Raw genomic sequence first — 27,430 nt, forward strand, 5'->3', positions numbered from 1 at the left:
TCATATTCTTTTTCATTATAGGTCATTACAAGGTATTGGATATAGTTCCCTATGCTATACAGTAGGACTTTGTTGTTAATCTGTTTATATACAGTCATTAGTATCTGCAAATCCTGAACTCCCACTTTATCCCTCCCTACTCCCTTTCTCCCTGGTATCCGTAAGTTTGTTTTCTGTCTGTGAGTCTCTATTGTAAATAAGTTCATTTGTGTCTTTTTTTTTTTTAAGATTCCACATATAAGTGATATCATATGATATTTTTCTTTCTCTTTCTGGCTTACTTCACTTAGTATGACAATCTTCAGGTCCATCCATGTTGCTGCAGATGGCATTATTTTACTCTTTTTTATGGCTAAGTAGTATTCTGTGATAGATAGATAGACAGACAGACACACACACACATGTGCACATATATATACATACATACGTACACACCACAACTTCTTTATCTAGTCACTTGTCAATGGACATTTAGGTTGCTTCCATATTTTGGCTATATTTTGTTAATGTTGTATCCTGCTACCTTGCTGAATTCGTTCATCAGCTCTAGGAGTGTTTGTGTGGAGTCTTTCTGAATAAAACACAGTTGTTGGTATGTCTTGGTGTGCCTGACACACCCCTTTTAGTGCATAGAGCTGGGTAAGTTGGATGGTGGCTGAGGGGAGGATGCTATCCACCTCCCTTTGGTACCAGAGGTGAAGTCTTCTTGTAGCATTTGAGTATTTGCAAGTTATGAGTGTCTTTATCACTGAAGAATGGTAGCTTTAACAGGGCTCAGTCTTCAAAAGTGTAGCTCTTTGGAGAACATCGAACAGTGGAGCAGTTTGGGTTACGAGCAGAGTTTTGAAAGAGAATGCCACTGTATCAGGTACCTTTTTACATGTGTATTTGGTTATATTGCAGATGAGACTGGAGCATCTCACTTTGGTTGGTGTCTTAACTCAGGCTGCCATAACAGAATACTGTAGTCCAGGCAGTTTTATCAACAGAAATTTATTTCTCACAATTCTAGAGGTGAGGAGTCCAAGATCAGGGTGCTGCAGAGAGCTCTCTTCCTGGCTTTCAGAGAGCAGCCTTCTTGCTCTGTGGCAGAGAGTGAGTACCTAAACCTAATTATCTCCCAAAGAGCCCATCTCCATATGCCATCACATTGAAGGTAGCGCTTCAACATAAGAATTTTGGCAGGCCACAGTTCAGTGCATAGCAATTGGAATTAATGTGATTTGCCAGCAAAACCTTGTCTTGCATTCCTTTTGAAATGATAGAAGGAGGGAGCATCTGGAGGGAGTATGGTGGCGATGAGCACTGGAATGACAGCTCTTACAGTTGAGAGAGACCTACCGTACTTAGACATTTCCAGTGAGGTTCCTTCTCCCTTTTGTACCTGCTGTTGTGATCCCTACCCTCATGGAGCTTATATTGTAATGGAGAAGAAACAAAGCACAATTATGAAGGAAACAAGGAATGAGGTATAGAATAAGAGGGGGAGAGCTACTTTAGACAGGAGGCCATCTTTCTTGCTGAGATGTGAAAAGTGAAGCGTGGAGGAAAATGAGAATGGCATGTACAAAGAATAGAACTTACTGGAGGGCCTGAAGGCAGACCTTTGTGGAAGTAGCTTAATGAGCAAGGGGTAGACTGGCGCATGGCACAGACGGAGTTGACATGTAGACAGAAGCCACATCATTCACAGAACAAGATCTGTGAGATTTTGAGATTTTAAGCAAAGGAGTATTATGATCCTATTTACATTTTTAAGAACACTTTTGCTGCTTTTAAGGAAATGGATTAAAGAAGGCAAGACAATAAAGCAGAGAGAACAGATAGGAGGCTATCAAAATAGTACAGGTGAGAGATTGTGATGGGTTGGACTAGAGTCCTACCAGTGGAGATAAAGAGAAGTGAGTGGATTTGAGCTGAATTTTTATGGTAGAATTGATGGGACTTCTTGATGAATTAGATATGGGAGGGTGAGAGGGTCAATCAAGGCTGACCTGTGTTTCGGGTTTATATACTTAGGTAGATAGTGGGGCCATTTGCTGAATGAGGAATAAGTATTTGAAAGTTATTTTTTTTAATCTCCTTAAACATTTAAGTGGTGGTATCAAGTAATTAGTTATTATGGGGAGTTTGGCATTTAAAATAGGGGCTTGACTTCCCTTAAGTGACAGTGCAGTCCTTCATTTTGTTCGGTTAATTCTTCTCTCATCCTTTGTTTATGCAGCAAATATTGATGGACTGCCTACTCTGTGCCTGGTATTGTTTTAGATTCTGGGGACATGTGAGTGAATAAAGCAGACAAAAATCCTACTCCTAATGGAGATTAAAACGAGAAGACATATTTAAAATGACAAGTACATAATGGAGATGATTAGTGCTATTGAAACAAAACTATAGCATTACTAGTGGGATCAGGAATAGGGGGATTTTAACGAGAGGGATCAGGGTAGACCTCATGGAGGTGTCATCAGAACAAAGACTTGATGGATACAAGAAATGAACTATGTGGATGTCTAAAGAAAGAACATTCCAAACAGAGAGAATAACCAGTGCAAAGGTTCAGAGGCGGGAGTGTGCTTGAGACAGTCAAGGGATAATGAGGAATCCAGGTGACTGGAACAGAGTGTACTAGGAGAGGCTGGACAAATAATGGAGGAGAGTATGTCATACATATAAGGCTTTCTGGCTGTTGTAAGGACTTTGTCATATCCTTTGAGTGAAAATGGCATTTAGGTTGCCGAGAAGACTGTAAGAGGGCAAGTGTAACAATGAGATCTGTTAAGAAATGGTAGCAATAATCTAGGCAAGAGATGATGGGGATTTGGACTAGGGTGTTAGCAGAGAGACAGAAATTGACTGGATCAGATCGAGCCCACAGTTTGGATGTGGAGTGTGAAAGAGAGGAGTCGAGGATGGCTGTAAAGATTTTTAGCTCAGGCACTTGAAGGAATAGAGTTGCCATTCACTGGGATTAGTAAGACTGTGGGTAGCCAGGGCTGGCAGAGTGCAGGAGAGATGAGATATTCAGTTTGAAATGCACATTAGGACATCCAGGTTGAACAAGGTATGTCTGGTATTCAGGGGAGACATACAGGCTAGAGATTTAATGTCTAGATAGCCAAATGGCAGTCGTATAGATGAATTTAAAACTATGAGACTGGATGAGATTACCAAGGGAGTAAGTGAAGATAGAGGAGGCTGTCTGGAAGGCTCCAACATTTGGAGATCAGGAAGGAGAGGGGGGAATAGCAAAACACTAGAAAAAGAGCAAGGGGTAAGATATGAGAAAACCAGCAGAATGTGGCATCTTGGAAGCTACCATACTTCTAAGTGTTTCCAGGAAAGGAGGAAATAACAATGTCATATGCAACTAAGTGGTCAAGTCATACAAGGACTGGGAATTGACCTTGAATTTAGTAAAGAGAGTATTTTGAATGAGTGGTAAGACCGAAAGCCTATTTGGAATGGCTTTAAGAGAATGGGAAGAGAGGAGTTGAAGACAGTAAGTATGAACAGTACATTATTTTTTTTTGAAGAGTATTTCCGTAAAGGAGAGCAGAAAAGTGAGGTGGTAAGTGGAGATGAATGTAGAACTGAGAGTTGCTGTTTTTTTAATATGGCGGATATAGCATGTTTATACGTTGGTGGGAATGCTTTTCTAGAGGGAGGAATTGATTTGGGTAAAGAGGAAGAATTAATTGTCAGGACAGCATCTTCGAATAGTGACAAAGGCAGAAATTACTATACAAGTGGAGAAGTTGGCTGTGGGTAAGAACACTGACCCTTTATCCAAAGGAACAAAAAGGAGTATATGATTATAAATGTTGGTGAATGGGTAGATGTGGAAACTGGTGGAAGTTCTCTACCGATTTATCACTCAGATAAAATAATTAAGGGTGGAACAGAATAGAAGCCGTTGGAAATCCTGGCCAGTGATTATGAATGTACAATTGTATACATTGTAGTCTTTGCCAGGTAGTTCTAGGAAGTTGAATGTTTTACCTTCTGGTATTGTCCTAAGGTAACACCTTAATTCTTTTTTTTTTAATATATGTTTTTATTGAAATATAGTCAGTTTACAGTGCTGTGTCAATTTCTGGTGTACAGCATAATGCTTCAGTCTTACATGAACATACATACATTTGTTTTCATATTCTTAATCAGTTTCGTTTGACTCAGCCTGTGTTCAGTTCCCAAAGCAAATGAGCAGTTCTTGGGACAGGTACTTTAAAAGACTTAATGTTTAAACCATTGTTTCTAAAATACCCTCTATTCAAACTGAGGCTAATTTTGGCATCTGTTTAATATGTCATATCATAAGTCATAGCCTATTTTGGTTACTTTAAGTCAGGATAGAAATTTTCAAGTAGGAATTTTTACACTTAATATCGGAGTGTTCTGATTTTCAAAATTTATTAAACATTAGTCCACACCCATTTACAAAAGGGAAACAAATTTCAGTTTTAAAACTACATGGTTATGAGAGTCTGTAAATATTGGGAGAGTCTATAGATGTTAGGTAAAGATTTAAAGCTCAGCCTGTTAACTCTAGTCCTGGAACACAGTTGATTTTCCCACCACATTCTCCCTGTAGAATCTTCTTTCCCAAGGGTTTTTTTCCCCTTTCCAGTTTCTTCCCTTTCAGTCACACATGTAGTTCCAAGTGATGGCTTGTGGTTCGGGCCCTTTGTTTTAAAAAAGCACACTCAAGGTCAGAGATACACAGACTAGATGCCTGTTCTAATCTTGGCCTTGCTTCTTGTGAGCTACTTGCTTTTGAATGTAATAATTTCTGCATTCTCTGGGTTTCCCTTTCCTTCCCTGTGTAAGGAGGAAAAGATAAGACCACAGTTCCTAAAACCACATGGCAGATCATCTTTAACCAAATCACCTGGGAAACTTACTAAAAATATACATTCCTCAGCCTCATAACACTCACCTAATCTCAAAGGATTAGGGATAGAGTGGTGGGATCTGCATTTTTTAAAAAGGGAAAATGTCCTAGTTGATTCTAAACCTGGCTAAATTTGGAAATCCTGGATCTCTACGAAATATTACTGTGCAAATTGTGGCCTCACTTTGTTGTCACAGTCTATCGGGTGTGTGTGTGTAATGTGCCAAAGTGGACTCCCTAACTCGTTAAGGAAGAAGAAAAATGACTGCTCTGTGCTCATTTAGCTGCTGCTTTATAGAAATAGCTACTGTTACCCTAATTAGCAGAGTAGCCTACTTTCTTTCTTTTTTTTTTTTTAATTGAAGTATAGTCAGTTACAGTGTGTCAATTTCTGGTGTACAGCATAATGTCCCAGTCATGCATATATATGTGTATTTGTTTTCATATTCTTTTTCATTAAAGGTTATTACAAGATATTGAATATAGTTCCCTGTGCTGCTATACAGAAGAAATTTGTTTTTTATCTATTTTTATATATAGTGGTTAACCTTTGCAAATCTCAAACTCCCAAATTTATCCCTTCCCACACCCTTTCCCCCGTAACCATAAAATTGTTTACTGTGTCTTTTTAAAATCTTTTTTATTGAGTTATAGTCTTGTTTACTGTGTCTGAGTCTGTTTCTGTTTTGTAGATGAATTCATTAGTGTTCTTTTTTTCTTTTTTCTTTTTTTTTGGATTCCACATATGAGTGATATCATATAGTAATTTTCTTTCTCTTTCTGGCTTACTTCACTTAGAATGACGATCTCCGGGTCCTTTCATGGTGCTGCAGATGGCATTATTTTATTCTTTTTTATCACGGAGTAGTATTCCATTGTATAAATACACCACAACTTTTTTATCCAGTCATCTGTCGATGGACATTTAGGTTGCTTCCATGTCTTGGCTATTGAGGTGCATGTATCTTTTTAAATTAGAGTTCTCTTCAGATATATGCCCAGGAGTGGAATTGCTGTATCATATGGTAAGTCTATTTTTAGTTTTCTGAAGAAGGAGTAGCCTACTTTCTAAGGAAAATGTTTATGAAGAAGGGTTTGAGGTAGGGTTCTGGTTGCCCCAGATTCTTCATACATACTATCTGACTTTCAGATCAACTCAACTAGATTGGCAGTACTATTATCCCCATTTTACAGATGAGGAACTGAAGCTCAGAGAATCACCTGATAATTTACCTAAGATCACATAGCCAGTAAGAGATGGAGCAGTGATTGAAATGCAAGATTTTGTTTCTGAATTTTGTGTTTTTTTCTACTATACCATACTGAGTAGGTTTTTTTTTTCTATTGTTTACTGGTTTTACATTGTCAATTTTTTTAAATGGACTTTTAAATTTTAGAATAGAACAGAGTTCCCACACCCTAATTTTCCCTATTGTTAATATCTATTTGTAATAGTACATTAAAACAATGAATGAACCAATATTGATACATTACCATTAACTAAAGTGCATACTTCCTTCAGATTTCCTTATTTTTTTATTCTAATGTCCTTTTTCTTTTCCAAGATCTCATTTAGGATACATTACATTTAGTCTTCGTGTCTCCTTAGGTTCCTCTTGGCTGTGACAGTTTCCTAGGTTTTCTTTTTGATGATCTTGACAGTTTTGAGGACTACTGTCAGATGCTTTGTGGACTGTCGTTCAGTTTCAGTTTGATGTCTTTCTTATGGTTAGGCTAGAGTTACGGATTTGGGGGAGGAAGACCGTGATGGTATAGTGCCCTTTGCATCACATCCCATCAAGGGTACTTACTGTCAGCATGATTTATCACTGTTGATGTTAACCTTATTCACCTGCATGAGATAGTGTTTATTGTATTTCTCTGCTATAATAATTATTCTTTTCTCCCTCTTTTAAAAATTATTTTTTATAGTTTATTTTCCTGTGATTCTCTTTTCTTTATTCATAGTTGCCTTTGTCCTTGACATACCATTCAGTTTTGGTGAAATAACTAAGCTATCTGACCATTATGTCTGTCATCAGCGTCAGGAAAGGATAATAGCAGAGGGTATGTCATTTGAAGAAACCTTTTCACAGCTTAGAGAATTTTAAAATATCAACATGATTTGCCTTTTTAAATTTTTTGGTGGGGAGCAGGAGAATACTGAAGACAGAAGTCTCTTTTATTATGCCCTAACACAATCAAGATCTTTCTAGCTATCCAGAGTCAGAAGCTCTACTGGAAATCATTTTGTTCCTTTGGGACCATTCCCTAAAAGAAAAAGTATGTTTTACAAAATTACTGAATAATCCTGCAGAAAAGCTTGTTTACTTTTGAAGTCAAGTGCAGGAAAAAGAAAAGAGTATTATCCATATCAGATGTCTATAGGAAGGCCAGAATATCCTTAGAAGCTGGAAGGTGCTGGAACTGCCCAGAAATAACTGCCCAGAGTGTCGTTGTTTCTCTTGCTGTGTAAATGATACCTTAAAAATGACACGCATAGGGCTCTTGGATCCATCGGTGAAGCTTTCTGTTCTGTGCCTAGTAGAATAGCTTAGTCGCAGGTTTCCTACTGTAGTTTCCTGAGCCTGTGGTAATGTCGCCAGGAAATGTCAAAACAAAATAAAGGAGTCTGGGACTGATACCTGGCACCAGGTGTAACCAGAACAGCTGACAGGAGACTGTGTTCTGGAGTGGATCACCCAGTCCTTCCCTTGGCGTAGATCCCAGGTGTCAGTGCTGACAGTGAGATGGCTAGATGTTGAATTTTTTAGAGTAAAGTGTATTAGTGACTCATAGTCATGAGATTCTCCTTTTTAGCATCGTTTTGCATCTAAACACTTGATACATTTTTTAAAAATCACCATTATGTGCAGATGTCTTCTGAGAATATGGAGATGGGGGAGAAGTGGATGCTTATCAACTGGTAAATATCAGACCATGTAGCGAGAGGACACTGTTCATGCCTTTCAAATATACTCCAAGCTTCTGTTCTCTGTCTTAAAAACAAATCATTGATCTCATTGTTTTTGTTTGTTTGTTTGTTTTGAAGTACAGTTGATTTACAGTATTGTGTTAATTTCAGGTGTACAGCAAAGTGATTCATTTATACATAAATATATGTGTGTGTGTGTGTGTGTGTGTGTGTGTATATATTCTTTTTCAGATTCTTTTCCATTATAAGTGTTACAAAATACTGAATAAAGTTCCCTGTGCTATACAGTAGGTTCTTGATCTCACTGTTTGAAATATTGTCTTTGTGAATGAGAAGGCCTAATTAATTCTACCTACAAATCTTTTCTTCATTACCAAAATGTATTAAAATCTGTCCTTAGTTTTTCTCTTTATTTTGCAGATTCTACATCCTTTAACTTTATTCATTTGGTACAACTCATGAGCCTTTTCTATCTTTTCTTAAAACCCTCTAAACGTTTTTTTTATTTTAGATAGAAGTCCAGAGTGTCATTGAGAATAAGCAATGACTTTCCTTAGAATTCTGAGCTTCCATATCTACACATTGTGATCCTCTCTGCTTACAATCTTGACAGGCAATTTTTGGTTGCTCTTGGTTCCTTGTGTAGTAAGACTCTCAGACCATCTCATGTTTCTGTTTATTCTCAGGTATCCACATAATTCCTCCCCCTCAACAGCAACTCATGTTTTATGACCACAATAAACTTCATCTTGTATGATTTATTAGCTTTATGCCCTGAATCAAATTGTAGAAGGCTAATCCTGTATGGGGGAACACAGAAGGTATTATCCTTGAGTCTTTTTTAACTTCTCCTTCCCTGTGAATGACCCAGTTGGTTTCCAGGACACTCAGCAATACAGTGTACCAACTTATGCCCAGTGCGCATTGTTTGGCTGTTTATTCTCTATACAATCCAAGATCAGGCCAGTTTCTGAAATTTTCCAACTCTCTAACCTTGAGGAGATTTTGTGAAGTGTCTACAGGGTACTCATAGATGGGTGAAGGTTGTGTTTGGTCATTCATTAACTTAAAAATATCAGGTTGAATTCTGGGAGACTATCCTTTCGAAGCTCAGAAGCTACCTCTCATCTCTTCTTTGGGAGATGAACTCTTTTTTTGGGGGGGGGTGATAATTAGGTTTATTAGTTATTTTGATGGAGGTACTGGGGTTGGAGCCCAGGAACTCATGCATGCTAAGCATGTACTGTAACCACTGAGCTGTACCCTCCCCACCTTGGGAGATGAACTCTTGAACTGTGCTTTAATTGATTCTACTTTTCAAACAAGTAGTTCCTCTGATAATTTTCTCTTTTCCATAGTTCTCTCTGGAAGTGATTATGGGCTATGGATTTTATATTTAATTTGTTGGCTTTTTACACGGTGTTCCTTTTTTGCTTTTCCTTCCCTTTTTAGTAAGCTTTCTGAAATCCCTTTGCCCAGTCTTAAAATGTTTCTTGCTATTGCAGGGTGGCTACATATTATGTGAGAAATGTGTTCCTGAAGACCTCACATAATGAATTTTAATCCTGACAGTGGATTGCTAGTGTTTTTGTTTACTGGTGAAAGTAATGGGTGATGCCATGTGATAGCAGTGCAACATGCTTTGACATGAGCCATTCTTTCTCAACAATACTTTATCAAGACATAATTTACAATAGGAAAAATGAACAAATCTTAAGTGCCCAACTCAAAGACTTTTTTATGTATGTATATAGCCATGTGATCATCACCTAGGTCAAGATGTAAAATACTTCTGTCCCTTCAGAAAGTTCCCTGGTGCCCCTTTCTTGTCAGTACCACTCCCCACAGAGGTGATCACTATTCTGACTTCTAACAGATTTTGGGGGATTCATCTTGATTTTTTTTTAGATTCATCCATGTAGTTGCATTTGTCAGTGGTTTATTCCTTTTCTCTGCTGTGACTATTCCATAATGTGAATATACCACTTTTTTTAAAACCCATTCTGCTGTTGATGGATTCTTGGGTTATTTCCACTTTGAATATAGCTACAGTCAACGTTCTTATGTAAGTTTATTTGTGGACATATGCACTCATTTTTTACTTAGGATCTACTTGTCAACTTTAAGGAATATTCTAGACACAGAAAGTACCCAGAGAGTTCTCTGTTCACTTAGTCTCACATTAAGTAGGAAGATACAGTGATGTAAGTAAATATTATAGAGGTTTGGGGGGGAAAGACCACTCAGCTAGTAATTAAAGGTATACTCGTTATTAGGGCCTCATGACCTAAAGTGACGGGAGGAATGTGTTGTGGGAGGGAAGGAGGTAGTTGGTAGTACCATTAAGAGCATTGTTTTTGTGCCATGCAAACACAGGTTTGCATCTGATCTCTTCAGACTAAGTTGCTTAGTAACTGGGTGACCTTAGACAGATTAACATCTCATTTGCCTCACCTTTAGGGTAGATAGGGTGATATCTATCTTTCCTAGTTTTTGTTCAGATTATATATAGAACACTCAGATGGAGAGGGGATGTGGAAACTGATTGAGTTGATACCTTTATATATACTGAAGTACTAGCTAAGGAGTAGAGAGTGGGCATAAGTTTTCTTCTAGTTCCTAAAGCTTGAAGAGTGACTGTATTCATTCCTTTATTCATTTTCATGCCTTTATTTATTGTTTATGCCCAATGCTATTCTTGGTGCTGCAGATACAGATGTGAGTAAGCAGCCAGGACTCCAAGACAAAAAAACAAATCAATAAAAAGACCATATAAAGAACTAAGAAGAAAATAACGTGATGCTAAAGAGTAGATGGAGATGTTTAAATAAGTTACAAAATGTATATAGAGCCAGAACTTGTGTGGATGGATAGGTTTTTAAAGGAAATCCGATTCATGAGACGTAAAGTAGTAAACTAATGAAACAGGATTCTCTTCACAATTTGTTACAATTTATTTTTGATGCCAATTGTTTTTTATTAGGATTATGTGCTTTTGCTTAAAATGACTCTGAACTATTTGAATCTACATCTACATTTTTTTGTTTTCGTAGAAGAAAGGTAATGAGGGTCCGGACACCACTTAGATGTGCTAATCTCTGTGAAGAAGGCGTGGGATGTCACCTAAGTGACTACTACTGCTTTGAATTCTTTGTTGTATTAGCTCCTTCCCAATTCGTGGACCCGTTCCTGCTTAATCTTTATGAGTTGGTGATTTCTCCTTGTCTCCTCTAGCCCTATGCAATCCTGGAACAACTTGGACTTTGGTGGTCTCGGGAGATGTGAATGAGAGCAGAGCCAGTGGGTTCCCCTAGGAAAGGAAGGAATCCTTTGTGTTTATTTATAAAGTTCAGATCCTGGGACTTTCCAGAATACATGCTTTTCTAAGGTGGGTACACATTCTCTCCTGCTGGAGAGAAGAGTGGGGCAATTTGCATAGCACATATCTGGGTAAACTTTGGTCCTGCAGGGGAGAGAATAAATAGGATTATACCATATTTCAGTTTGGCTCTTTCCCGCCTAACTATGACTTTCCTGTTTTGACACCAGGCCAGAATCTTTATGACTAGCAGCATTGTTTTGGCTTCTGAACAGAGCCGCTTAAAAGGGCATCCCCGCTCCCCCTCCACTGTTAGAACTGCAGTTAACAAATTACCAGATTAAGCTGAGACTCTAGACCTCATCTCCTTCCCCAGAAATTGAATCAAAAGGCAACTTGAAATGATCACAAGGAACTATTACTGGTTTTCGTGTTGTTAATTTTTAACTGATAAGTGCTGCCCTGTTCATCAATGGTCTTTCATGTGGGTTTGTTTAGAAGTGAAAACAATGCCAACAGGGAATTTTTGTTGTTGTTGTCCATGCCTGTGGCCTGTGTAGTTATACAGATCTAAAAGTTTCTCATGCCCATTACAAAAATTCCACTTGTTTTAGATGTTCTGTAAATGACCCAAGGAATGATGTTTTTAAAGACATGGGTATAATTGTAATAATAAAAATGTATGCCCTGAAGCCTAAGATCCAGACAAGCTTTGTCTAACAGTAGTGAGTTGTTTTGATATCTATCAGTAACTTTCTGGTCATGTTGCAACTGAAGAATGAAATAGGGCAAGCCAAAAAATAAAATAAAATTGGAGTGTGAGGGGAACACCCAAAGAAGCATTTGACCTTTCCCCTGCTGAAAGGCCTACTGATGCCTCCCGGGTAGACTGTGGTTAACTGGCGCCAGCTCTCACCCCAACCCATGAGGGATCCGTGGATGGGTTCAGTTCTGGAAACAGTTTTATAAGAAATAGTTCTGTCCTCTAGGATAATATAATAATATAATCTTATTGGGAAGCTATTTTATTGGCTCTTGTTGCTCACAGTAGTCTCTTACGATCCTTTGTATTCCTGTGGTGTTGGCTGTAACTTCTCCTTTTTCATTTCTGATTTTATTGATGTGAGCCCTCTCCCTTTTTTTCTTGATGAGTCTGGTTAAGGTTTATCAATTTCGTTTATCTTCAAAGAACCAGCTTTTAGTTTCATTGAATTTTTTTCTATTGGCTTTTTAGTCTCCATTTACTTCTGCTCTGATCTTTATGATTTCTTCCCTTCTACTATCTTCAGGTTTTGTTTGTTCTCCTTTCTCTACTTGGTTTAGGTGTAAAGTTAGGTTGTTTATTTGAGATTTTTCTTGTTTCATGAGGTAAGCTTGTATCACTATAAACTTCCCTCTTAGAACTGCTTTTGCTGCATCCCTTGGGTTTTGGATCATTGTATTTTCATTTGCCTCTTTCATTGCCTTCATTTTTATTTCCTCTGATTTCTTCAGTGATCCATTGGTTGCTTAGTAGCATATTGTTTTGTCTTCACGTGTTTATGTTTTTTGCAGTTTTTTCTTGTAGTTGATTTCTAGCCTCATTGGATTGTGGCTGGAAAAGATGTTTGATATGATTTCAGTTTTCTTAAATTTACTGAGGCTTGCTTTGTGGCCCAGCTTGTGATCTGTCCTAGAGAATGTTCCACATGCACTTGAAAAGAATGTGTGTTCTGCTGCTTTCAGATGGAATGCTCTATAAATATCAGTTAAGTCCATCTGGTCTAATGTGCCATTTAAGGCCTGATTTTCTGTCTGGACAATCTGTCCATTGATCTAAGTGGGGTGTTAAAGTCCCCCACTGTTATTGTGTCACTGTAAATTTCTTCTTTCATGTCTGTTAACATTTGCCTTATATATTGAGGTCCTCTCCTGTGTTGAGTGCATACATATTTACAATTGTTATGTCTTCTTGGATTGAGAGAGACCCCTAATGGATAATTTAAACACCGTAGTAAACGCTCAGATAGATGCAGGATGTCCCCTCTCCATTCAGCCCTCCTTCCCCTAGGAGGGTCTTTAGCCCAACATGGGAAGGGATGTACTGGCAGAGGTCCTGCAGAAAGCCATGTCTAGGAGAATTTAGTTCTTTTGCATCCAGTACCATGTCCTTGGTAACTAACTTAAATTCCTATTTTAGACCGAGTTAAACAGCACAGTTGGCTAGAACCAAGTCGTGGAAAGCAGTTTAGGGGTTCTGTAGTGACTTTGCCAAGGAGTAACTTTATTATTTACCTCCTACCTTTGTTCTTTAAAATAAGCAATTACAGTTTTGTATCTTCCATGAACATCTATATAAGTGCAAAGACATCATAGTTATTATTGGCCACAATGATATTAAATTGGAAATGTTTTCAGCAGCAGCAGAGAAATTAGTATCTGTTCCAGATAGAACCTCTGGATACTTTGGAGTCCTGGCTGCATACTTTGGAGATCATTCTGAATAGTCATTACTCTTCAAGGTGTTTACAGCCCAAGACAGACTATATACTCATGATTTGTGAAGTGTTCTTCTCAATTTTTTTTTGTCTCCCACTTTCTCAAACCATAGTATTGTGAAATATGCTTTTCTTGTACCCGTTACAAAGTATTACCTATAAAATCAAAACAGTTTAACCAGTTATGGGGGTGCTACCAGTTATAGGGGTACCAGAGGCACTTGGGCATGAGGGGGTCTCATGTTACCATACAGAGAAACCCTAACTAATAAAGGAAATGCCCTCCCCCCCAAAAAAAAATAGTTAAGAGATGTAAGCAGTTAAATTATTATAATGCCAGTAGTTTTTCTTTAAAGGGTCTCTTGCCTCCTAAGTTATAAGTTCCAGCCTCTCCCTCGTGCCCTGTAGGTTTTCTGATTCAGATGCTAATGTGGTGTTCTGGGAAATGCCTCTCCAATTTATTCTCCTCTTGACCTCTGACTCTTGCTATCAAGGTCAGTCACTTCACACACTACCATAATGACAGCTCTATCAAGCCAAAGGCTTGGTCTGCTTCCAAAGGCCCAGCTTGGGTCCTGTCAGCAAAATTCATCTCTCCCGCCCCTTATATAAACACCAAATCAAGGCTCCTCACTGCCACAGAAAAGTACCCACACAAAAGAAACTGTGAGGTAGGTAAGGCTGTTGGTTAATTCTATCTAGTCTATCTGGTCTTATTTTGCCCTCAAGGCCAGTTTTGTGTGGAAAGCACTAGGGTACCTCATATCGAGCTGCAAGTGCATGCCTCTCATTGGCCCTACCCTGGGAAAGTGTATGTGTGAAGAGTTGTTAACGTGAAATGGAAAGTATGACCTGAATCCTCAGTACCATTATTCATTCTTTAATGTCCCCTTTGGCATCATTACTATAAAATAAAATTATTTGAAAGCATCCAGGGAGGTTTTTGATTGCCAGTTAAGAAGCAGTTTAGACCATGCCCCTTTTAAAAAGCAGATCACATACCAAAACATTCTGTAATTCCATGAGCAAATTGGAGATTTTTTTTTTTTGTCCAGTTCTTTTCTTCTGGATTCACTGACATACTGTTGAGTCTCCTATGGTTAAATTTTTCATGTTCATAGTTTTCTTGTTTTCAAACTTTACCTCTTATAAGTACCTAATTCCTAATATTAGATCCTTCTTTTTTCAGAATCATGGAAAACTATTAGCAAGTCTCTTATGTTGCTGTAAATAAATCTTAAAGTGATTTGCCTGAAAGCCAGTAGAGGGAACAGTTTTGTTTGTTTATTTTGCAGAGTGTAGTTCAGTAACATGTGGATGAGTATGACCAATGAAATATTTATATATTGAAAATATTAAAGTAGTTCCTTTCAGCACCCCTTTAGTCAAAGCACTTGGCAGGCAAAACCTACTTTGGACCCTTGTTAATATAGTCATACTCAGAGTGTACATACGGAAAAAAGTCTGGATAGGTTCAGTGTTAAGGAAAATCATCTAAACTGGGAAGAAAGGCAAAAGGGTGACCATATGCCCTTGTAACGTCATACTGGAGCATTGTCTGACAGATTCACCCAAGAATTATTTAACTCTCTGCCACATAGTTCTCAAAGTCTAGTCCCCAAACATCAGCATCACCTGGGAACATGTTAGAAATACAACTTCACGGATCCCACCCCAGACCTACTAAATAGGAATCTCAGCCTGTGTTACAAGTCCTTCAGCTCCTTCTGATACAACTAAAGTTTGAGAACTACAGCTCTAGGGGCATGGTAACTATAAGACCTTAATAATAAACTAATAATAGCAATAAATAATGATCACAGTGTGGAGATACAAGAGTAACTTTTTAGTTATGCATAAAATACAGGAACCCCCAGTTAAACCAGGCGCTTGTTCTATCTTGTATCAAACAGGTGAGCTTCTCTTTTGTGCTGGGTTCTATGTGAGTAGAAACTACAGTTGTGGGAAAGTGGCGAAACAGAATTTGGAGTTGCTTCACTGTTTTCCAATCTTCTTTGCAAAAGTAAACAAGAATGCCTTGTAGTTCTACCACTGTCTTTTCATGTGTGAAATTTTCTTCTGATTTCATAGGAACCTTGGGAGACATCTGAACCAATTAGCAGTTTTAGGGAAGGTTAGTTCTGTGGATAGAGAGCCTATCTGATTATCCAGTTTCCCACAGCTGCCTTTTTGACTTGTGCCTTGTTTTGAAATTTCTGCTGTGGGATTTGAGGCTTTTGGTGTTTGGGGAGAGAAGCCTATGAGGATAACCATCAGCTCTGGGAGGAAGAGGCTTAAGTAACGTGTCTGTCCAAGTTTGGTGTGGACATATTTGGTCCTGTGGTGCTTGATGAAAATCTGCGTGGGAGTGATACCTTTTCTTTTTCCACTTTTGTAATACAATGATATTTAGACTGTCTAGAGGCCAAGTGACTTCATACTTTGAAGGCAGGCCAAGAAATGTCCTAATGAGTACAAAACCTTCATTTATAAGTTTTCTTGAGGGGAGGGTATTTATTTCATCGTATGTCACCATGATGATGATGGACCTTTTAACCACGGAGGATCTTCTTTTGTCACCTACCCTATATTGTACAAGATTTCCAGTGATTCATTCAGTCTCTAATGTCATTGGCAGGTGTGTTTTCATAAAGATATATTAAACAACTGTGTGATATCATTTTAGCTACTGTATGGAATGGATTGCTTGCACATAGGTGCAATTCTTCAAAGTTTAGGACCTGGTATTTTATCTAGGGCTAGTCCATATAAAAGTTAGTTACTTTCCTTGCCTAATAATGTATGGTCATGTGTTTGTTTTTTAAAATAAAATTCATAAATACTACTCTTTAAATAGTGTGCTTTTCTTGGAACTTTAAAACAATGAATTGAAAGTATGTAATTTGAAAATGAGTTTTCTTGTTTTTCTCAAAAATCTGGTAAAGACCTTGTTTGCTTTCCAGAACTCAGATAAAGAGATGGTCTATTCTTTAAGATACAGAAATTGCCAAAATTCATTGATCTCTGCAGTCTCTGACCTCAGCATAAATTCATTTCATTTCATTTGTAAACCTTGTATCAAGATAATTGGGAGGGGAATTGAAGACCCTCTGCTTTAAACAAATTCAAAATAGGAGATAGGCAAATTTTAGAAATGATTTAGTTAGGGACTCTTGGTAAAGACTTTACAATATTGATTCTTCAAGTAACAAGAACTTAGAAGTATCCAATTTGTGAAAAATACTATAAACATTACATGCATAATTGGGTCACAGAAAATTTGACAGACCAGTATCTTTGACCTCTTGTTGCTGAACTAACTTTTTAGAGATGGTATGTTGAATTCTGTGCCCTCCCTCCCCCTACTTCATTTGTTTCTGTGGGGTAATTTTCCCCCCACTTTCCTTATAAATTGAGGTGGAGGAGCACAAGTTAACTTTCAGTATGACTCTATGTAGCTGTCAAGATTAAGTAAAATGCTAAAATTAAAGCTATTTGTGACATAAAACAGACCTTAGAACTGCTGGATGGTGGGGTTCTCCCACTCCTTTGGATAAGAAGTAGAAGGAAATTTTGGGGCTTTCTTGAAATGAAAGTCCAGATATTTGAGAAGTCACTTTGGAAATCCCTTACCAAAGATAATCCTTAAGGACTGATTTATCGTTGTCATTGGTCCCAGTTTACCTTTCCTTGGAGAATCTGGAGAACAAATAAAGGGAGGTAGATTGTGACCCAGAGCCTTATGGAGAAAAAGGGGTTTTAAGAATAGCCTTCTGTTCAATTTGCTTATCTTTATGCCTAATTAGTGGCTTACCTAATTAGTTAAAATTTAGGTTTTGTAAATCAACTATATTTCAATAAAAAATAAAATACAAAGGAACTTCTTAAAAAAAAGATTTAGGAAAGAGCTTTTGCAGCTTTGAAACACTGAGACATTTTGAGGTGCCTGACTTGTTGTGGTTAACTACTCAGGAATGTATCTGTGTGCATGGATAACAATCTAGAGAATGAGTTTTACATCCAAACTAAATGGATTGGAATCCTGGTTCCCTCACTTATTAGTTCTGTGACCTTGTGCAAGTTTATATAAATGAGCATTGTCTCAATATTCTCATCTGTAAAATGGAAATAAAACTAGGAGTTTTGGAAGGAGTAAATTAGTTAATACATGCAGAGCACTTAGAAAGATGCTTTGCATATAATAAATCCTCGATAAATATTGATCACTATCATTTGTAGCAGTAGTAATAATTATAAGTAGCAGAAATTATAATTTCTCTTAAAAGTCAATCAAGTCACCCAACCATCCCTACCACCTTCCCGATATGATGTGAACATAGGCACATGGTTTATAAAGTCAAATTCTTTATCTAAAGTAGTACTGTCCAATAGAACTTTCTGTAATGATGGAAATGTTCTGTATCTGTACTTTACAATTCAGTAGTCACTGGCACGTGTGGCTAAATGGTGACTGTGTTGGGCAGTGCAGGTCTGAAGTGTAGTCTTTACTTGGGTTTGATTTTATATGTTACTATGTTTTACAAACATTCTTTTTAATTCTATGGCTAGTTTTTCCCCTTAAGAAGTATGTATTCTGTATAGCACAGGAAACTATATTCAATATCTTGCAGTAACTTATGGTTAAAAAGAATATGAAAACGAATATATTTCCTATATGACTGAAGTATTGTGCCGTACAGCAGAAATTGATACAACATTGTAAACTGACTATAATTCAGTAAAAATTTATTTTTAAAAAGAGTCTGAGCATTAAAAAAAAAAGTATGTATTCTTATACTGCGTTTGTAGTATCTCTGCATCCAGCGGTTGGTAAACATTGGTTTGCCTTGCCTCTTAAAGTATTGGTAATATTTCAAAAGGTGTTACAGGAGACGCATAGTGCACATGAAGGAGCAAACCCAAACTAGTCTTCCCATGTTAACCATTCTTTTTTGTTTCCAAATCATAATTCTGTGCATTTGATTGACCTTCTTGGGACTTGGGATGATCTCCCTTTTACATCATCTAGAATCAGTTACAGTTTTATTCTATTGTACTTTCTTGAGCTAAATAGTTACTCTGCCAGGAATATTCTAACCATATAGTAGCAGTTAAATATGCCCACCAGTTCAGTTCTGTTCTCATAAACTTGTGCCATGTAGAAAGCAATACTGTCAGAAGTCTGTGGCTAATTGACCTGGTATTAACTTCAAATTAATTTGCTTTAGCAATGATAATAACAATACCAGGCACTGCCCTAAATGTATTATATGATTTAACTCATTTAATTTTCTTTTTTTTTTCATTTTTCAGTTTTATTAGGTGAAATTGTTACAATTTGACTGCACATATACAATGTATTGCATGTAAATACATATACACAATATAATGCACATATTTCTTTAATTTACATATATGTACTATACATTGTTTCTAAGAATGTTTAGAGCTTTAGCTTTTTAAACTTACATAGTTATCAAGGAGTAAAGCCAACTACAAAATAAGAATTAATTTAAAAAGATACATACACCCTGCTATTAACAGCCACATTCTTTATAATTGCTAAGATATGGAAGCATCGTAAGTGCACGTCAATAGATGAATGGATAAAGAAGATGCAGCATATATATGTAATGGAATACAACTCACCCATAAGAAAGAAGGATATTTTGCCTTTTGTGGCCCTTCGTTCACTTTACTTTTTTTTCTTTTCACTTCAAAACCCAGAATTTTATAACTGGCATAAACATTTCCATTGCATCAAAAACAACAAAATACCTAGAAGTAAACTTAATCAAAGAGGTTACCTATACTCTGAAAACTGTAAAACATTGATGAAGGAAATTGAAGGTGATACAAAGGAATGGAAAGATATCTTGTGCTCTTGGATTGGAAGAATCGACATTATCAAAATGATCATACCTACCCAAAGCAATCTACAGATCCAGTGCAACCCCTGTCAAAATACTCACAACATTTTTCACAGAACTAGAACAAACAATTCCAAAATTTATATGGGGCCCTAAAAGACCCCGAACTGCTAGAGCAATCTTTTGTAGGTCTTTGTTTTCTCTCTCTCTCTTTCTTCTTTTTGTTCTCTTTTCTTATGGTTTGATGATAACTAGAGAAGTTCCTTTAACATTTGTTGTAAAGCTGGTTTGGTGTTGCTGAAATCTTTTTGCTTTTGTTTATCTGTGAAGCTTTTGATTTCTCCATCAAATCTGAATGCGAGCCTTGCTGGATAGAGCATTCTTGGTTGTAAGTTTTTCCCTTTCATCACTTTAAATATATCGTGCCACCCACTTCTGGCCTGTAGAGTTTCTGCTGAAAAATCAGTTGATAACCTTATGGGATTTCCCTTGTTGTATGTTATTTATTGTTTTTCTCTTGCTAATTTTAATATTTTCTTCTTACCCTTAATTTTTGTCGATTTGATTTCTATGTGCCTCAGTGTGTTCCTCTTTGGGTTGATCCTGTGTGGAACTTTCTGTGCCTCCTGGACTTGGGTGACTGTTTCCTTTCCCAAGTTGGGGAAGTTTCCGATTATTATCTCTCCAAAAATCTGCTCAGGTTCCTTCTCTCTCTCTCCTCTTTCTGGGACCCCTATAATGCGAGTATCAGTGTGCTTCATGTTGTCCCAGAGTTCTCTTAAACTATCCTCATTTCTTTTCATTCTTTTATCTTTTTTCTGTTCTGCAGTAGTGATTTCCACTAATCTGTCTTCTAGCTCATTGATCCATTCTACCTCATTTAGTCTATTCTTGGTTCCTTCTATTGTGTTTTTCATTTCAGTGATTTTATTCTTCAACTCTGTTTTGGTTTTCTTTATATTTTCCAACTCTTTGCTAAACACTTCACTCTGTGCATCTATACTCCTCTTGAGTTCTCTGAACATCTTCGCCATCATTACTTTAAACTCTTCCTCAGATAAATTGCCTATCTCCTCATCACTTATTTCTTCAGGGATTTTATCTTGTGTCTTGGCCTGAGAGATATTCCTCTGCCGCCTCATATTGTCTGTCTTTCTATTTGTATTTTTAGGTAGGTTAGTTACATTTCTCAACCTTGGAGAGGTAGCCTTCTGAGGGAGACATCCTACGGGTCCCAGCAGTACACTCCTCTCTTGTCACCCAAGGGCCAGAGTCCAGCAGGTCCTAATGTAGAGTCTGGTCTGTGTTTGTGGATTCCTTCCATGGGCTTTGGGATTGTTGTTTTCTTTCTTTCTTTCTTTCTTTCTTTCTTTCTTTCTTTCTTTCTTTCTTTCTTTCTTTCTTTCTTTCTTTCTTTCTTTCTTTCTTTCTTTCTTTCTTTCTTTCTTTCTCTCTTTCTTTCTCTCTTTCTTTCTCTCTTTCTTTCTCTCTTTCTTTCTCTCTTTCTTTCTCTCTTTCTTTCTTTCTTTCTTTTTTTTTTTTGCCAGAAACAACGTATTTAATTTTATCTTTTTAAACTTTTTTTTTATTGAGTTATAGTCGTTTTACAATGTTGTGTGAAATTCTAGTGTAGAGCGCAATTTTTCAGTTATACATGAACATACATACATTCATTGTCACATTTTTTTTCTCTCTGTGAGCTACCACAAGATCTTGTATATATTTCCCTGTGCTATACAGTATGATCTTGTTTGGGTTTGTTGTTTTCTTATTTCTGGTGTCTGCCCCCTAGTGGATGAGGCTGGACTAGAGGCTTATGTAGGTTTCCTGGCAGGAGGAGCTGGTGCGTGTCCGTCCACTGCTGGGTGAAGCTTGATCCTGGACCTCTGGTGGGCAAGGCTGTGTCTAGAGACGTTTGTGGCTTGGGGAGTCTGCTGATGGGTGGGGCTAGGTCTTGGTGCTAATGATCCAGTCAAGATGTCAGGCTCCAGGAAAGCTCATGTAGATGAACACTCCCAGAATGTCCGCCATCAGCTTTTATGTCCCCTGGGTGAGCCGCAGCCATCCCCTATGTCCCCAGGAGACCTTCCAAAACCAGCAGGAAGGCCTGGTCCAGGTTCCTATGAAATCACTGCCTCTGCCCTTGGACCTGGCACACTCAAGATTCTGTGTATGCTTCCCAAGAGAATGAAGTTTCTGTTTCCCCCAGTCCCATGGGGCTTCTGGAGCTAAGCCCCACTGGCTTTCAAAACCAGATGTCCTGGGGTCTCCTCCTCCTCCCAATGCTGGAACCTTGGCTGGGGAGACTGACGTGGGGCTTAGATCTCTCACTCCTGTGGGAGACCCTTTGCGACTTAATTAGCCTTCAGCTTGTGGGCCGCCGCACCCCTGGAGGGATATGGGGCCCGATTATATCATAAGCACGCCCCCCTCCCCTGTTCCATTGTGGTTCCCTCTTTATGTTTCCAGTTGAAGAAGATCTTTTTTGCTAGGTTCCAGTCTTTTTTTCGATGATTATTTAGCAGTAGTTGTGGTTTCATTGCAGTCGTGGAGAGGAGCTCGTGGTCCTCCTACTCCACCACCTTGACTGGAAAATCCTTAACTCATTTAATTTTCACGTCACTCTTTTACATGGGTATTCCTCAATCTGTTTCAACACTGGAGATGAGCATCCTTGTATATTCTCTTTTTTCACTTGGCCCGCTATCTCATTAGACATTAGATTAATCCCTGGAAATGGAATTGCTGATTCAAAGCATACGCATTTAAACTTTTTGGATACAAGTTGCTCAATTTACATTAAAAATTCTGTTTTTGTTTGTTTCCATGTTTTGCTATTTGTGGGACCCTTGGTCTGCTGCTTCACTTTGTACGCTTGATTTAAAAGCCAGAATTTCCAGTATCTCAAATTCAAATCCAAATTTCAGTCTGGAAAGACAAATTTTTAAGTCACTACCCTGCCAAAGTCTGTTACATATTTTATTAGCTTTTTCCAACCTTTTCACAGTACTTATGAGTTCCAAGGTAGGAGCAAGAACTTGAAGATTTGGTTGATATTTCACATGTTCTATTAGGGGTTTATGCTAAATATCTGATGCCACTAAGTGTTCTTAGATGCTTACTGCATATTCTGAGGCCTGGTACCTTCTGGTAAATCATGTTGTTACTCAGGGAAGACAGACCTCTGCTCTACGTTCTCAACCTCAAGACTGTGTAATCAACACCATTAAAGCAGTCTGAGCAGGGGTTTTCAAACTGTGTACCCATAACTCCTTGCTGAAGGGGGAGGCTAACTTGCCCACTTAAATTGGAGCACCTAAACTGCTATCAGGTTGATATACTGCTGGGATTCCTTCTTAAGATTTCCTTTGAAAAATAGATCCTATAGCTTTAACAACAACAACAATTCTTTTTAATATTCCAGTATTTACTGACACCTGGATGAGATGGGTTACTTTGGTCTTGAGCAAACTAAGGTGACATGTAGAGTAAAGGATTGAGAGAAATGGCAATTGTTTCAGAGATAAAAAAATGAAAAATTATGCTCCTGTGGAACGTTTGTTATTCCTGAAGTTTTCCAGCATAAGCCACATTTCTGTTGTTTTGACATTTGGTCAACATAGCCCAGAGGTCCAGCCTGGAGGGCCTTAGTAACCACTCTTGGCATAAGGCCTGCAGTTGCATTGGAATGCTTTCATGTCCAGCCTTGAATGTCTACTTACATTTGTGCTAGTGAGGCCCATAGCTAGGGGCCTAGAGGTCCCTATGTTAACATTTGACTTATAGGACAAACGAGAACTGCATTTTTTTTATTTGTTTTTAAGTTGCATCTGGGTATCTAGCAACTCTGTATATCCTCCTCCCTGGGTCCCTTACATGCTTTCCTTTGTGACCTCTGTTAAGCTCATTGAAGGGATGGACAGGAGAATCAACATTTATTGAGTACCTGCTATGTGCCCGGCACTGTGCTAGGTGCTTTGAGTATACTGTTTAAAACTCAGAACAACTTTATGAGATAGGTACTCTCATCCATAATTTCAGATGAACAAACTGAGCCTGAGAGAGGCTAAGTAACTTTCTTCTAACTCAGGTTTCTCTGTTTCAATTATAAAAGATGTATAAATTGGTGATTTTCTGTCAGACCTGCAAATCCAGTTTTGTCTCCTCCTCTCCCTTATGCTTTGTAGTATTGGTTCCTGTTTTGTCACTCTTCCAGAAAAGTGATCTATAGACAGCCTACTGTGGCTTGTTGTGAGGCCCCAAATCCTAACCATGGTATTATTGACTTCTCCCAGGGTCCTATCCTTCCCCCAAAGCTGGAGCGACTCTGGTTGTATACAAGGACCTGCTGGTGCTGTTTGGTGGCTGGACGCGGCCAAGCCCTTATCCCCTACACCAACCAGAGAGATTCTTTGATGAAATACATACTTACTCACCCTCTAAAAACTGGTAAGCCACAAGGAAAAGATCTTTTCAGTTTGGAGTAGAAGATTTCAAATGACTGGATTTCTCATCTTATTTATGTGCATCCAGGAACCTCTTTGAGAATTTGATGAAAACTTTGGACTCTTTTCCCAGAAAAATAATTTTACATATGCACAGATTTTGCCTATAGTTTCAGAGGGTGTACAGGACCCCCTTAAAACTTGAAGTTAAAGTCCCTTATTCCAAAGAGAAAAGATAGAATAAAAAAAGATTTATTTCTCTTGCAAGAATAATGAATGAGCCAGTTAAGGAATAGGGAGCTCTTCAACTTTGGCTATTGACTCCCCAGGAGTGCTGTGGATCCAGATGATTCTTTATTCCCTGTTGTGTGCCCAAGACTGACTCTCAGTTGTTTTTCAAACTTGTCTTTTTTTAATGACAGTAACCCCTGTTCCTTATAATGGACTACTTATTACAGGGCTCGTGGCAACTGCTACTGATCAGATCAGGACCGCAGAAAGAAGTAGCAGGTGGTACTCCTTCAGTCAACGAGGCTGAAGCAGGCAAGGAACCGGAATGGAGTCCCTTGTCATTGTTTTCTCATCTCTCCACTCTACCTCCAAGCCATACACCTTGAGAAGTTGAAAGTGAATATAACTGTAGCAGATTTGTAGAAAAGGCATAAATGCCTTATGCCATCCTCATTTATTACCCTAACAGTATCTCTCCTGAAGGTGATAGGTTTATTATTTTAAATGGATGCTTCCTTACCATTTTGCACCTTAAATGCATAAGACCAGAAGTGGAGGAGCTGACTTCTTGGCTTCCTCCTGTCTTTTTATATTAGGTGGAACTGCATTGTGACGACCCATGGCCCACCTCCCATGGCCGGCCATTCCTCCTGTGTGATAGAAGATAAAATGATTGTCTTTGGTGGCTCCCTAGGATCCCGGCAAATGTAAGTATATTTGGTTTGCGCCCTATCAACCTGAAGGTAAATTCTCCTGGAATAAATAACAGATCAGAAGAGCAAACTAGGCAGGGTCAGTATCCCTAAACATGGTTCTAATTAATCTAATTAGTTATCTCACCCTAGTATTCCATTTTTTGATTCCAATTATAGACCAATAAGTTGAAAAATAAATAAAATCCATAAAATCAGGGCTGTTATGTAGGATCTTTTTTGTTTGGAATGTAGTTCAGTTGAGTGAGATCAAATTCTTACGGGGCCTCCACCTTGTCTCTACCTACTTGTGCCTACAGAAGGCCCCCTTCCAAGAAGCAGAGCACTTCTATTTGCTCTCCTTTGCGGCGCAGCCATTCTCAAGAAGAGAGGTGGATTGACAGGGCAAGTGGCAATGGTTCACTCTCCAAATGGGCTGGGTTGAGGGAGAGGGTAGGAGCAAGAAAACTGTGTCAGGCCTGACACACCTCTGTGAGGTGGTTCTCCCTATCCACTGTCCTCCCTCTCTGGCCACGGCTGGCCAGCTCGGGTCAGGGCCAAAGCCAGAGCAGCCTGTTGGAACCACTGCTTGTCTGCTGGGCATTAGCAGCAGCAGCAGGCATTTCCCCTGTGCTGTGAGATGGAAGTTGATGAGCTGTCAGCAGTAAAACCATTCCAGACCCCACCCTGTTCTCTCTCAGGATACTCTCCTTCTTCTTATTTTAAAACAGTTGTGCAGGAGACTGTAAGCTCTGCCCTCCAAACGAGAGGATTTAGGGCTTAAGGTATTGGCGCTCTTACTCCTGTGTTCCTTTGTGTGAATAAATGACCTTAGAGAGAGGACCGTAGAATAGAGACTGCCATTTAGGAGTCTGTCCTTCCCACACTGGTCCCTCGAGGGTTGGAGATGTCACTTTGTCCTTGATAAAACTGCAACTTTCATTAGCCATGGTAAAATTACTTTTTGTAGGCAAAATATATAGGTATCTCCTGGACGATGATAGAACTGCCTTTTGAATAATTTTTTTCTCTTCCTTGTGGGTTTTGCCTTTGAAAGAGTGTATTTTGACTAGTAGTTATTTCCTGCTACCACCAGTTAATTAACTCTTACTTGAGGTAATCGTGTTTGGCTACATACATGACTCAAATGTGGCCTTATAGGTCAGTGGAAAAGCAGAGGTTTGAATGTCTCCTTTCAGGGAAAGGAGGGGAAGAAAAATATAATCTGAATGCTAACTATGAAAATGACACTTTTAAGGGCATCCTTATAAATGTAACCTCATTTATATCAGTTCTTGTGATCCCTGAGAGCTCCCAACTCCTTCATTCTTATGTTCTTATCTTATAGGAGCAACGATGTCTGGGTCCTTGACCTCGAGCAGTGGGCGTGGTCCAAGCCAAACATCTCCGGCCCTAGTCCTCATCCTCGAGGTGGCCAATCTCAGGTGCTTAGGAATTAAAAATAACTATTCAGCAAACACTGTAGCATCTTTCAGTTAGGACAGGAGAGGGAGGAGGGAGTCAGGTAAGATGCCAACATATGTAAGCCCAAGAGAATTTATCATCCCTTTTTGCTGGTATTTATTTTTCAACTTCTAATGCATTGTAATTATTTTTGGTGGCTTTATATTATGCCTCTCTCAAAAGCACTTACTTTTTTATTTTTCAAGAGAAACCTGCATTTTATGTGGTTGGCACTCTCATGTTAATAATATTTGATCAACAAAGAATCCATTCAGGTGAATCATCAGTAATTTGTTTACAAGGATCAGAACTGACTTGGTTTGGGGGAATGGAGAACCTATGGTAAATAGAATACTCTCAGTTGGGAGCTAAGTAGACTATTTTTATATACCGCTGAAGTATAAGAAGTCAGATGCCTGTGTCTTTGTAGGTTTATTTTAAATTTCTTCCTCTCCTCAGATTGTCATAGATGATGCAACTATCTTAATCCTCGGAGGGTGTGGCGGTCCCAATGCTGTGAGTACTGCTGGTGTGGCTTTCTCATGGACATGCTGCTGTGTTCAAAACTTGCTTCCCCTGTCTCATCTTGTAAGAGTGTAAAATATGGCCATGTCTGTGGTATTTTCTGGCCTTTCTCTCCACTCTTTTTTGTAGGGAGGAGGAGGGAAGCTTTTCATCAGAAACATTCATCTCTTGAACATGCATGTCTATAGTCTTCCTACTCCACTTAGTCTTTAGGCTATGAAGTTTACTGCTGTCATTCTTTCAAGGAGGGGTAGGACAGCAAAGCAGGTTGATAACAGCCAGAGTTCACATGGAATTTATTTCAGAACGCAGATTCAGACATTTGGGTATGTATTATCTACCCTGTCCATCAACACACACACACAAAACCGCAGGCAAAATTCACTTAAAACTCTTTCATGGGGTCACAAGTACAATTTTATGTGCTAGGCCAGTGGTAATAAGTGAATGAATGAATGGCCAAAGATTTTGCTGTTCTTTCTGAAGAGCCCACACACTCTCTTTACCAGATAGCACAAATTTGAGATTCCAGCTTTGTGTGTGTGTGTGTGTACTTTGTAACATGTACCTGACTCCTG

General features: G+C 38.5%; 1 protein-coding gene across 1 annotated transcript in view; it reads left to right on the forward strand.

Annotated features, from left to right (window-relative positions):
- Window positions 1-27,430, forward strand: part of FBXO42 (F-box protein 42) — an 80,373-nt gene that overhangs the window by 50,907 nt on the left and 2,036 nt on the right. Inside the window, exons 5-8 of the mRNA XM_010957476.3 lie at window positions 23,791-23,944; window positions 24,768-24,878; window positions 26,212-26,308; window positions 26,787-26,843. Coding sequence (XP_010955778.1) covers window positions 23,791-23,944; window positions 24,768-24,878; window positions 26,212-26,308; window positions 26,787-26,843 — 419 coding nt within the window. The remainder of the gene's footprint in view (window positions 1-23,790; window positions 23,945-24,767; window positions 24,879-26,211; window positions 26,309-26,786; window positions 26,844-27,430) is intronic.

The sequence above is a fragment of the Camelus bactrianus genome, chromosome 13 (genome assembly GCF_048773025.1).
Source record: "Camelus bactrianus isolate YW-2024 breed Bactrian camel chromosome 13, ASM4877302v1, whole genome shotgun sequence".
Classification (NCBI taxonomy): domain Eukaryota; kingdom Metazoa; phylum Chordata; class Mammalia; order Artiodactyla; family Camelidae; genus Camelus; species Camelus bactrianus.